Source organism: Trichechus manatus, unplaced genomic scaffold (assembly GCF_000243295.1).
Source record: "Trichechus manatus latirostris isolate Lorelei unplaced genomic scaffold, TriManLat1.0 scaffold00015, whole genome shotgun sequence".
NCBI classification, from domain to species: Eukaryota; Metazoa; Chordata; class Mammalia; order Sirenia; family Trichechidae; genus Trichechus; species Trichechus manatus.
The window spans coordinates 14,021,957-14,034,656 of NW_004443951.1; the positions used below are offsets into that span (position 1 = coordinate 14,021,957).

The 12,700-nt window shown below is 57.3% G+C and overlaps 2 protein-coding genes across 3 annotated transcripts in view; both read left to right on the forward strand.

Moving 5' to 3' along the window:
* The window catches only part of P3H1 (prolyl 3-hydroxylase 1), a 19,355-nt gene extending 17,810 nt beyond the window's left edge, over window positions 1-1,545 (forward strand). The window contains exons 13-15 of the mRNA XM_004371869.2: window positions 123-198; window positions 508-648; window positions 1,058-1,545. Of these exons, the coding sequence (XP_004371926.1) occupies window positions 123-198; window positions 508-648; window positions 1,058-1,213 (373 nt within the window). The 3' untranslated portion in view covers window positions 1,214-1,545. The remainder of the gene's footprint in view (window positions 1-122; window positions 199-507; window positions 649-1,057) is intronic.
* Window positions 1,546-7,126: 5,581 nt separating this feature from the next.
* Window positions 7,127-12,090, forward strand: CLDN19 (claudin 19). Of its 2 annotated transcripts, XM_004371871.1 has the most exons (5): window positions 7,127-7,507; window positions 8,945-9,109; window positions 9,216-9,300; window positions 11,100-11,252; window positions 12,042-12,090. In XM_004371871.1, exons 1-5 carry the CDS (start codon window positions 7,285-7,287, stop codon window positions 12,088-12,090), a joined length of 675 nt encoding a protein of 224 aa, XP_004371928.1. In that variant the 5' UTR covers window positions 7,127-7,284. The 2 variants fall into 2 exon arrangements, with proteins under 2 accessions (XP_004371928.1, XP_012409761.1); XM_012554307.1 differs by lacking the exon at window positions 12,042-12,090 and having other exon boundaries at window positions 11,100-11,262.
* Window positions 12,091-12,700: the final 610 nt, after the last annotated feature.

The following is a 12,700-nucleotide window of genomic DNA, read 5'->3' on the forward strand; positions in this document are numbered from 1 at the left end:
AGAGGACAGGCCATACTCCGGGGGTCGTCTGGGCAGTGGGGAGAGGACAGGCCATACTCTGGGAGTCGTCTGGGCAGTGGGGGGAGGACAGGCCATACTGAGGTGCTCTCTGCTGTTCCCAGTGCCATTCTTTACCTAAATGGGGACTTTGATGGAGGAAACTTTTACTTCACTGAACTAGATGCCAAGACCGTGACGGTGAGTGCCCCTCGTCCTCAGCCCTGGAGACAAAAGCCTGTGTTCTAGGGCTGATGTCCCCACAGTGCAGGGGTAGAATGGGCAATTGGGCTTCCTGGTGCCCACCCTCCGCCCCCCCCAAGACCAGAGGAGCTTTGAGATATGTCAGTTGTTCCTCTGACTAGTCACCCTTTCTCGTTAGCTCTGGGAAGCCAAGCTGAAGGGCCCCCCAGTTCTGGACCCTAATGATCCCATACCTCTTTTGAGGGCAGTTACAGTCTTTGTCCTGTGCACACCCCACACCCTTCCTTTTTTTTTTCACCCCCTTAGGCGGAGGTGCAGCCCCAGTGTGGACGGGCTGTGGGATTCTCTTCAGGCACTGAGAACCCACATGGAGTGAAGGCTGTCACCAGGGGGCAGCGCTGTGCCATCGCCCTGTGGTTCACCTTGGACCCTCGCCACAGTGAGCGGGTGAGAGTCGTGGGCTGGGTGATCTGTTCCAGGAAGGCCCATCCTGCGCTCTTCCTCCTTCTCCGAACCCTTGTGCTGGTGGCTTAGACATGAAAGGAGCACTGGACCTGGAGTCCAGAGAGACTCCCAGCTCCAGCTGTATCCCCTGGGGCCACTGCCTTATCCTCCATAGGCCTTCTTCCTTACCTGTAAATGGGGCTCCAGGTAGGTTGGGGTGCTGAGATGGGGAGCAGTCCTGAGTTCTTGATTCCCTCCTTGAGCCCCACCTCAGCAGTCTGCCCAGAGAGCAGGCCTGCTTTGAGAAGGAGGTGGACTCCAGGCCGTTACTGTTCTCGAGGAAGTAGCCACCTGGTAGACAGAGTACCTGGTCTGGAGGCCTCTCTGAATAGGCAGGGGTTTGTGCTTGCAGGACAGAGTGCAGGCGGATGACCTGGTGAAGATGCTCTTTAGCCCCGAAGAGGTGGACCTCCCCCAGGAGCAGCCCCTGGGAGCCCAGCAGGGCCGCCATCAACAAGTAGAAGAGTCTCTCTCAGGCAGTGAGTCAAGGCACAAGGATGAGCTATGACAGTGTCCGTGTCACACATGGATGGGTGAGGAGACCCACAGAGATGTACTGTGTCCTGCACCCAGGACTGGCCAGCCCCTCAGGACCGTGGAGCAGTGGGTAACTGACACCTGCCCAGCCAAGGAGACCCTGCTCACAGCCGTCTGCCCTGTGCTACTGCTCTGGGAGTGGACGTGGCAGGCCGACCCGCCCCCCATGGACCTGGCTGAGAGCTCAGAACGCAGACCCAGAGTCACCCCGGAGGGCTGGCACAGGTGGCCCCATGACAGTGGTGCTGTATTTAAGTGTCTGGGGTAGACAACCAAGAAATAAAGGATTTGTGGGTTTTTTTACTTGGTAGTTTGTTCAGAGAATGGAAATATGCCTATTCTCCACAGGAGTCTCACTTGATAAATGCTAGTCCGGGCAGCATGGAATGGCAGTGCAGTTCGAGGAGGCCGGCTCAGGACCCAGATCTGCCTCCCACTAGGCAGCTGCAGGCCAGACACTTAGCCTCAGTGCTGTCATCTGTATAATGGGCATCATAATCCTCACTCTGCCCACCTTCTGGGGCAGTTGTGTGGCCCAGATGCAATATTGGATGTGCCAGCACTTTGTAAACTGTAAAGCTCTGGATAACTGGTGGGGATTACGACTAATCCTTTTCTGGCAGGGAGCAGCCAGTCACCAGTGCTCTGGCATGTTGGCCCCTGGTCGGCCACATGCTTCTGGCTCTGCTGCCTGACTGTAGGGCCTCCGTGTCCGGACGCACGCCTCCAGGAGACAGAAAGAGCAGGGCTGGAGATCCGGCTCCTCGGGCCACACCCCTTGAACCCTCTCCCCTGCTGTATTTGAGATGCTATAGGGTAGTGAGTTTAGGAACCTGCGCACTGAGTAAATTTTGCACGTTTATTTATTTATCAATCAATATTAAGCACAAGCGAAGTGCCAGGTGCTGGGAATATGGTAGTGAACAAAACAAGCCCCCACCCTCACGCCAAAACCCATTGCCATCAAGTCGATTCTGACTCATAGCGACCCTATAGGACAAAGTAGAACTGTCTCTTAGGGTTTTCAAGGAGTAGCTGGTGGATTCTAACTGCCAGCCTTTTGGTTAGCAGCCAAGTGCTTAACCACTGTACCACCAGGGCTCCCCCGCCCTCATAAAGCTTCTATTTTAGTAGAGGGAACAGAGAATAAGTAACTGTATGTGTGTGTACCTACATATACATACATGTAGGCGTATCAGAGTGAAAAATGCTATAAAACGTGTGGATAAGAGATTGGGAATACTAAGGGGAATTGCTTCTTCATTCACGGTGATACCTCTAATAGTGGGCAGTGGTGGTTCAGGGGCAGAACTCTCGCCTTCCATGGGGGAGACCCAGGTTTGATTCTCGGCCACTACACCTCAGGCGCAGTCACTACCTGTCTGTCAGTGGAAGCTTACGTGTTGCTAAGATACTGAACAGGTTTCAAAGGAGCTTCCAGACCAAGACAGACTAGGAAGAAAGGCCTGGTGATCTACTTCCAAAAATCAGCCAATGAAAACCCTATAGATAACAATGGTCGGATCCCATCGTACATGGGGCCGTCATGAGTCGGGGGTGTTCAATGGCAGCTAACAACAACGAAGACCTTGAATAAGAACTTTACAGCAAAGACCTGGAGAAAGTGAGGGTGCAAGCCTGCAGATGTCTTGGAAAAGAGCCTTTGAGGCAGAAAATAAGAAAGGAAAGCAAGGTCCTGAGGTGGGAGGGACAGCAAAAAGGCCAATGTGATGGCACGGGGTGGGCGAGACAGAGCCATAGATGAAGTCAGGTCTTGAAATGGGCCTTGTCAGCCGTTGTGAGGACTTGGGCTTTTACTCTGAGTGAGCCAAGAATCCTTCAATGGTTTTGAGCAGAGGAGTGGCAGCATCTAACTTAACATTTTAAAAGCCTTGCTGAACAATTTATGTCAAGAATAGGCTGTGGGGACAAGAATAGAGGCCAGGAGACCAGTGAGGAGGCTACTGCAGTAACCCAGGGGAGAAATGAAGACGGTTTGCATCAGGGTGTTGGCAGTCACCGTAGTGACAAAGGTCGCAGAGCGAGCAGGAGCTGCTGGTGGATTGGATGTAGGGTGTGAGAAAAAGAAGCATCAAGAAGGACTCCAGCTTAAGCAGCTGGAAAAAATACCGCCTGTCCCTATGATGGGGAAGACAGCAGGGGCGTTGGCTGGCAGAGTATGGAAATCAGGAGTTTGGTTTTAGACGTGTAATGTTTTAAGTTTGAGAAACCTATTAGACATCCACGTGGAAGTATCATACAGTCAAGTATGTGAGTCTGGAGTTCAGGGAGAGGTCTAGGTAGGAGATGTAACCTTGGGAGTCTTCAACAGCACGTAGATGGTGTTCAAAGCCAGGAGGTGAAGATGAGTGTAGATATAGGAGGAGTCAGAGGACAGCCTGGCTGAGCGATTGGAGGGCCAGAAGAGGGGGACCCAACAGAAGAGACTGGGTCCAGCAGCCCTGAGGGAAGGAAGGTGGACCGAGAGTGAGTGTTGGCCTGGAAGCCCATGAGAACGTTTCAAGGAGGGAGGGACCAACTGTGTCAGATGCTGCTGAGAGGTTGGGCAAGATGAGAACTGAGAGTCAGCCACTGGGTTTGGCAGCATGGAGGTCACTGTGAACTACAGCAAGAGATGTTCTGGTAAGGTGGTGTGGAGGAAAGCCAGGCTGGAGTGAGCTCCCGTGAGAACGGAAGGAAAGTAAGTGGTGGTGGTGGGTCTGGACTACTCTTTTCAGGGGCTAGGCTCTAAAGGGGAGCAGAAAAAGAGGAGCTGAAGGGAGATGTGAAGTCAAGGAAGGATTTCTCTCAAGCTGGGAGACAGTACCTTGTGTTAGTGTGCCAATGGAAGTGCTGTAGTAGAGCTGGCTACTACTCCCTTTATCATTACTTATCTCCCACATCCTGTCTGGTGACTCACCATACAGCGAGGGGACTGAGGAGTTTAATGGAAAGAGCTTGAGCTTTACCCACATACTGAGCTGGGTGAGACTCACTTCCACCACTTGGCATTATATGACCTTTAGCAAGTATGTTTTCTCACCAGTCAGATGGGATAACAGTCCTTCCCTCCCCAGATGATTGAGAGCATTGAGGGGATGCTCAGACAGCACCTGGCCCGTTGCCCAGCAGGCAGTAGATACTCAGCATTACGTACAGAAAACTACATTATGTTTCTACATTACAGGAGCCAGGCCCAGAGAAGCTAAGGAACTTGCTAAATGTCACACAGCTTTTCAGTGGCAGAGCTACAACTAGAACCCTCAGCTTTTGGTCATGTATGTGAAAGCACTTTTTTAAGAAGTGTGACACCCCAGGGCAGTTCACACTTAGTTCTCACGTGGAGGTTAGGGAGGGACCTTGAGCCTTCCAGTTCTCGCTGCATGTCTGGGAGCCACTGGGCTCAGAGGGGACCTGGGTGGAGAAGCTACACCAGGCTAGGGAGCTGCATCCGGAGGGGAGCAGATCTGAATTCCAAAAGGCTTTGGAACATTGGTGAGGGAAAGCCATGAGAGTAAGGGGCAATTTTGGCCTCAAATAACAAAGAGCTGGGATAAACAGAAAAGCCTCAGAGGAGAGGAAGATGTGGGCATTGTTCTGGATCACAAAGGGGCTCTGGCGGGTAGGCTGGAGGAGCCCAGCAGGCACTCAGATGCCCCCAAGGCCTTAGAGCCACAGACCTTGTCCCTGAGGAGGCTGAATGACCCTAAGCAGCTCACCTCCCCTCTTAGCTTCCTCACTTATCAACAGAAGGGGTTGCAGTCCTTGGTCCCTGAGGGCCTATGTGGCTCTGACCCTTTGTTTCTGGGTGGTACTGAAGATATTGAGGCTCCAGAGTGCAGACACCTGGCTCAGGTCCTCCTTGAGACCTGGGATGACCCCTGGATCTTCCTTACAGAGTGAGCCCCTGCAGACGGCCGGGGCAGGGGGCCTGCCAAGGACCAAGCTGGGAGAGGAGGGGCCTCAGTCCTTTGGGAAACAACCTGTGCTAACTGGCTACCACATGCATGGCACCCTGCCCTCCAGCAGACGATGATGAGCTTGATGTCATCACAACCCCATGAAGCAGACGTCCCCATTAGAGGAGAGGAAGCTGAGGCTCCACAGTCAGCTTAGGTGCCTGTCACCCCTAGGACAGGTCTATGCCTCCCTTCCCGTTCCCCATTCCTGAAAGGCCGTGGGAGCCCACTGATCTGAGCGGGAAGCCTTCCCTGGCACTTCCTAGCTTGGGGTAAGCTGTCTCCCTGGGCCGAGGTTTTCTTGTCTGCAGAGGTCAGCCTACCTTGAAGGGCTGCCTTGAGGATTTGGTGAATTAATATGTAAAAAGCACCAGGGGTATGAGGTCCTTGCTGCGCCCACAGGAGTCCCACGTCTTTCCCCACTCTGGCTCCTCTGCTCCTGCTGAGTGCACTGTCTCGTCAGTATCTGCGGCAGTAGGAGAATTTGAACTCAGGACTGATTTCTGTACACCTGTTATAGACCCCATGTGCTTTTTGGGATCGCAGGCCATCCCAGGAAACAGGTGTGTGTCCACAGATCCACGTGGCTCTGGTCACCCTTCCCTCAGAGGGGCCCTGAGTTCAGAACTGGGGGACCACAGGCCAAAGAGCACCAACCCCTGACCCATCAGAGAGTGCCCTCTCCTCAGCCCCCGCTGGAGCTGCAGGCCATACCAGAGGCCCACGCCTTGGGCGGGCACACAGGGCTGCCATTGTCTGCTCTGTGCCTGGCACTCTCTCGTTTGCATAGCCACGTGAAGAATGCCAGGGAGCAGGCTGGGGACTTCTCCCTGCAGAGAGGGGCTGTGCTGTGGGGGAGGGAGGCTGGCTGGGGTCCACACTGGACCCTGCCTTCCCCCAGTGTAGCCCAGGAATGGTGGTGGGCTGCTGGTGATGGAGGGGGCAGCCTGGGGGCTGGCGGCAGTGGGAACAGGGTTGTGACATTTCTCCTGCACCCACACCGGGGGCCTGTGGGGCTGAACGTGAGGGGATTGCTAATAAGGTTGAGGAGAGTTAAACATTTCCCTGCTACCAACGGCTGAGCAGGGGTCGGGGTCGAGGAGAGAAGGGAGAGGTGGGGGTGCTAATAGGGAGCAGCCTGAACCCCAGGAATGTGCAGAGGCTGCTCCTCCCCACCAGGCTGTTCTGGAGCTGGGAGCCAGGGCCACGGTGCCCCAGGTCCCAGCAGGAGCTGCTAAGCCAGCCAGCAAGGGGATTAAGCATGCCAGGTCAGTGCTGTCTCCCCACCTCCCTGCCAGGCCCCTTCTTGGCCAGCCACCAGTGTGGCCCAGCCTTGAGGGGGGGCCCAGATCTCAAACAGACCCCACAGTACACTTCTCCTGGTCTGACCTCCCCTGTTCCTGATACCTACGCACACACGGCCTCCAGGTACCCAGGATCCCCTCTTCCCAACTCTCCCTCCCCAGCCCAGTCTCCACATCTAGCCTCAAACCCCTTGCCACAAAGTTCTGATGACTAACTCTGGTCTTACCTGCTGCAAACTAGAATTCCTTTTCGTTTCTGTCCTGAAGTTAGAGGACAGAAAACCGCATGGGTCAGATCAGCCTTGAAAGAGCAAAGTCCACCATCTGGGGCTGGAGCTTGGGGTGGGGATGATGAGAATTCCAGGCATTTGAATCAGGTTCAACAAGGGGTTTCCCTGGATGGAGAGCTCTGAGGGCAAGCAGGTTCACTCCTCCCAGCCCCTCCCTTCTCTATCCCTGAGGGCAGGGACAGGGGTACCCACCTGGACATGGGCCCTACACCCACCCCAAGGGGCTGGGCCTGAGCTTTGCTGGGGACCCAGCCCTGGCTTAGGCTGCTGCTGTGGGCGGGCCCCTGGCCTTTTCCAGCCCCTGGGCCTCCCCCTGCATTCTGGAGCCCAGAGCCGCTGCCTTTGCCGCTACTGCTACCACCTCTCCTCCTCTGCCTCTGACCACTCACCCTCACCTCCCTGCCGCTCTCACCCTGCCATGATCTCAGCCCTCCCAAGGACCCTGGCCCAGCTCTGAGCCCTGGGACCCCTGGCCCCCTTCCCTGGGCCATGGCCAACTCAGGCCTCCAGCTCCTGGGCTACTTCCTGGCCCTGGGTGGCTGGGTGGGCATCATCGCCAGCACAGCCCTGCCGCAGTGGAAGCAGTCCTCCTACGCGGGCGACGCCATCATCACTGCCGTGGGCCTCTATGAAGGGCTCTGGATGTCCTGCGCTTCCCAGAGCACAGGGCAGGTGCAGTGCAAGCTCTACGACTCGCTGCTCGCCCTGGACGGTAGGCTGCCAAGGCTGGCTGGGGGGGCGAGCTTCCCTGGACGGTGGGCCACCAAGGCTGGGTGGGAAGGTGAGCTTCCCTGGACGGTGGGCCGCCAAGGTTGGGGGGTTGGTGAGCTTCCCTGGACGGTGGGCTGCCAAGGAGGGGGGGAGGTTCCCTGGACAGTGAGCCTCGGCCGGCTGGGTGGGCGCATGGAATGTGGGGTACAGGGAGATCTGGAACCAGCTTTCACTTCAGTCTGCATCAGCTCTGTGCTCTGCTCTCCGGCCTCCACCTCCACACTCCCCCCGCACTACCACCCCTGCGTACATTAAAACACCCAGACCAGCCTGGTGCCCCACCGTGAGCAGGGGCTCTAGGGCCTGGCAGCCATGGGCCCAGATTCCTGCTCTGCTACTCTAACCTTGAACAAGTCACTAAGCCTCTGTGTCCCCCTGTCCTGTCCCCATCTATAAGGGGGGGTACTAAGACCTTCACAGGGCTATGGGACCATTGAGAAGAGTACCTGGCACTCAGAAATGCTCAGTGAAGACCCCGTCCTCCACCTCTCCTGTCCTCCATACACAGACACACACTTGGGTACACACACCTACTTACCAGTCCTGCCACTCAGGCAGCACGCGCGCACACACACACACACACACACACACACACACACACACACACACACACACACGTCCCTCTCCTCCCAGGCTGTGGAGTTGAGACTGACAGTTGGCTCCTGAACAGGCTGCACTGCAGCCTCTAACTCTAGTGCAGGGAGGCCGACCCATCCTCATCCTGCCCAGGGTCCCGCAGGCAGCCTGAGCCAGGGCTGCTGTCACATGCCCTGGCTGTACTGGTCACAGGCAGGCCCTCAGGCTTCCCTCAGGGACCCACAGGGCCCAGGGCTGATCCAAGCACCCACAGAGAGCCAGGTACATGGCAGATAGGTGTGGGTAACTCAAGGGGAAGAGGGGAAGCTGCTGAGAGTCAGATGGCTGAGGGGAGGGGTCCCTGACAGAGGGCCAAACAGGGCTGAGCTGGGCCTCAGACACCTCAGCTCTTCTTCCTGCTGAATCCACAAGGGCCCCAGGAGGAGCCACCCCAGCTGCTTGGGAGGGGCAGGCCAGGGAATCCCTGGGCCCGAAAGCATTAGAAGAGAGAACTTAAACTGCCCCCCACCACCCAAATTGTCCACAACTGGGAGTGAAAAATGGGGTTAATTGTGAAGGGGGCTCTCATCGCCCCACCACAACCCTGTCCTCACCCTCATCGTCACACACAGGGCTCCTCACTAACTCCTCACACCTGCCAGCAGGGGTCTGACCTCTAGTCCAGTTTCTGCTCAAGCCTCACCCCTAGTGGGGCTCCTCCCACCTCAGGCCTGACCCTGAGGTGCCTCTCCCCACTTCTACAAAGTGAGCAGCTCACCTGGTGCCCTCCCGCCCACCCCAGGTCACATCCAGGCAGCACGAGCTCTGATGGTAGTGGCCGTGCTCCTGGGCTTCGTGGCCATGGTCCTCAGTGTGGTCGGCATGAAGTGCACAAGGGTCGGAGACAGCAACCCCATCGCCAAGAGTCGCGTGGCCATCTCTGGGGGCATCCTCTTCCTCCTGGCAGGTGAGTGCCCCTGACTCCTTCTCCACCATCTTGGCCATGGCAGGCAGCCCCCACCCTGGATAGCCAGGGCCAGAGCCGAGCTGAGCACCCCCTCCGTTGTCCTTAGGCCTCTGCACATTGACGGCTGTCTCGTGGTATGCCACCCTGGTGACCCAGGAGTTCTTCAACCCGAGCACACCTGTCAATGCCAGGTGAGTGCCAGAGTATGGCTTGGGCTGGGGGGGCAGGCTGGGCCTCCTTGCTCCACCTCCTCTGGGGCCACTGGCCTTTGTCCAGCTATCTTCTAAGAGCCGGACCTGCACAGGGCAGTTGGAGGGAAGGGTGGCAGGACCCAGGTGCTGTCACTGAGAAGCTCTCTGGAGTGGGGAGCCAGCTGAGGTATGGCTGGGTCCTCAGAAGGGGCAGGAGGCCAGCGGTGGGCACCCAGGAGTAGCAGAAACTCCCCAAGCAGCTAGAGTGGTGAGGGTGAAGCGCCCTGGCTCTGGGTTAAAATTCTGGTTCTGCAGGTACTGCCTGTGTGCTCTGGGCAAGTTACTTAACCATTCTGTGTCCGGTTTCTTCCCTGTAAACCACCAGGGAGTGGTGGTTAGGGCTCAATGACAAGATGCATTGAGGAATTTAGCACAGTGCCTGGACCACTGGAGGGTGCTCAATAAACCTTAGTAGTTATTTTTGCTGGTGGCGGCAGAGCGGGTGGCTTCCTGCAGGAGGCAGCAGTTACTTCCCGTCAGAGAGGAGGGTGGAGAAGTGATCAAAGCAGATTGTGCAGGGCCTTGCAGCCCTAGGAAGAATGTGGTTCCTCATCCTGGGGGTGGAAGGCAGCCTGCAGTCCCCCAGTAAAGGGGTGGTTGCAAAAGTCTCCACAAGAGGGCTTGGGGCCAGGGAGGTAGTGGTGGAGATGGAGGAACAAGTTGAAAGACATTTAGGAGATTAGAATGGGCAGGACTTGTAAGACTGGGGGCTTGGGGGCAGGACAGGGGACTCTGGAAGGGCCTGGCCCTTCCTCTCAGCCCTGCCAAGAGCAGAGGATGGAATAGCCTCAACCCTGGCATTCCAACAGGGTTGAATCCTGGGGTGGAGGGAGGATGGGAAAAGGTATTGGGCTGTCAAAATCAGGAGGGCTTCCTGGAGGAGACAGTTGTGGAGTGGGAGGAAAGGAGGAGCCCTCAACAGTATGAGGCTTGATCCTCGTACTGGGGACACAGGAATTAGATGCCCCTCTGCCCTCAAGGTGCTCCCCAGGGAGCAAAACAAGCCAGGCAATGAATGAGTGAATTCGAGCAGAGCCAGTGGTCAGGGCAGGAGGTTATCACAGAAACCTCCTTGGGGTGGGGGTTGTCACAGAAAGCCCTCAAGAGGAGGTGACATTTGAACTAGGCCCGGAAGATGGAGGAGCTCAGTAGGCACAGAAGAAAGGGGACGCCCGAGGAGAACGGGGCTTTATGCAAAGGTACACAGGCAGGCCAGGAAGGCCAGCAGGGCCCCCTCAGAGTGCAGGCTGAGGTGTCTGGCTTTTCCCCAGAGGGCAGTGGGGAGCCCTGCAGGGAATTTTGTGGGCCATACCGGAACTGAGAGGAAGAGGATGCAGAGAATTGCTCTGCTCCTACCTGACCAGACCTCAAGCCCCTCCTTTGACCCCTCCACCAGCCTGATGAGGAAATGGGCCCAGAGAGAGGCAGGAACCTGCCCAAGGTGGCACAGAGCAGGGACTAGGGCCCATCCTGGGCCTGGGTCACTGTGTGATGTTGATATACTGGGGCAGAGAGAGGAGGAAGGCTGAGCTTTCACCTTGACTTGTCTAGATTGCCTGGGGAGGCTTGTGAGACCCCCCCAGCCTCGGCTCCCCTCACCTTGCCCCCCTCTGCCAGTGAAGAGGCTGGGGAGGTCATGGGCAAGGAATGGGACCCTGAGAGGGCAGAGGTGAGAGAAGGCCTGGGTCATTCCCCCTTGAGTGCAACCACACCTGACGGCTCCCTCTCTACCCTTGCAGGTATGAATACGGCACGGCCCTCTTCGTGGGCTGGGCCTCTGCCGGCCTGGCCATACTGGGAGGCTCCTTTCTCTGCTGCACATGCCCAGAGCCTGAGCGGTCCAACAACAGCCCTCAGCCCTACCGGCCCGGGCCCTCAGCTGCTGCCCGAGAGTACGTCTGAGCCCCGCCTGCCCTGGCAGCCAGCCGGCCCAGTGACCCTCTTGCCAAGCACTCCAGCTGGGGCCAGTGGGGCACAGGATGTCCCTGAGCAAGTCTGGGGCTCTGAGAAGCTTGTCTCCCACATAGACACCCACCCTGAGATAGAAGACCCAGGCCCAGACACTGAGAGAGACACCGAGAGGCAGGGAGGGGCCCAGCCACATGGCGCAGGCACAGGTCCAGGTCCAGGCCCTCAGACCTACCTGCACAGCCTCGTGAGCACCAGGTGGACAGGCTCAGGCGCATCAGCCCAGGTGCCATCCCTTTCACCTGTCCGCTTACTCACTCACTGAACAGTGTTTGCTATGTGCCAGGCCCCAGGGATACACCAGAGGACAGGAGCAACTTGAGTGCCCAGCACCTTGTGTGGACGGAGCCCTTGGCCCCCTGACCCCCATTGACTCCCCACAGCAACCTACGGAGGTGGCAGTGATGGATGGCGAACATGCCCACACTATACACGAAGTAACAGAGGTTCAGAGAGACCAAGAGACTTGCCTGGTTCCCTCTGACTTCAGGTTTAGAGGTCTTTCCAGTACGCACAGTGCTGCCTTGGACACCCACACAGAGGATTAGGACAGACCATGTCACCCCCAGGAATGGGCCCCAGGCAGGGCAGGGCCAAGATGGGACTGAGCTGGCCAGTCTCTCTGTCTGGGCCTGAGCGCCACAGCCCCTGCCTCCCCGCCCCAGCCACTGCTGCTCACCCCACTAACCAACTGTCTCTCTTTTGACTTTCAGACCAGTTGTTAAATTGTCTGCCTCCGCCAAGGGCCCCCTGGGTGTGTAATGACCAGGTCCGCAGCCTGGCTTTGTCCCCCTGCCACACCTAGACTGTTTGGTGTTTTGTGGAAAGAGAAGTCAGCGTCCAGACCCAAGTGTGGTGTCGTTTGGTCTGTCCCTGTGTGGCTGGGGTGAGGCTGCCTCAGAGAGGTTGAGCTGACTACTGGGGCCCTTGGGCATAAAGATGGGGAAACCACGGTGGGTTGAGTGGGCTTCACAGCACATTCACAGCTGAGCAGGAAAGAACTCAGGGCTCCTGTCCCCTGCCCCAGAGCCTGGCCTTGGGCTTGGCACCAGGGACTCCATGATGGAGATCCCGCCACGCCTGGAGGCTGCCCCGAGGCTCAGCCCAGCACTGGGAGCAGGCTGAAGAGAGACACGGCCCTGCCCCAGCCATCTGGTCTGCCCTTGGGAGCCCTGCTGAGGGAAGAGACAGTCTCTGGGGTACCCTCCAGCTAGGTGCTCGGGATCAGAGTTGGGTGCAGAGACATTGTGTAGGAGCTCACTAAGGGGAGAAAGGAATAGAAGAAGGACATTAGGAACTTCAGGCATCAGGATTGCCCTGAGCAAGGTCTGAAGCACCTAGCTCTGCCCTTGCTGCCGTCCCCACCACTTCT

Coding starts and splice junctions, on each gene's coding strand:
- CLDN19 (XM_004371871.1), top strand. CDS start 7,285: ATGGCCAACTCAGGCCTCCAGCTCCTGGGCTACTTCCTGGCCCTGGGT. Junction 7,508..8,944: donor CTCGCTGCTCGCCCTGGACG/GTAGGCTGCCAA, acceptor CGCCCACCCCAG/GTCACATCCAGGCAGCACGA. Junction 11,253..12,041: donor CCCTCAGCTGCTGCCCGAGA/GTACGTCTGAGC, acceptor TTTGACTTTCAG/ACCAGTTGTTAAATTGTCTG.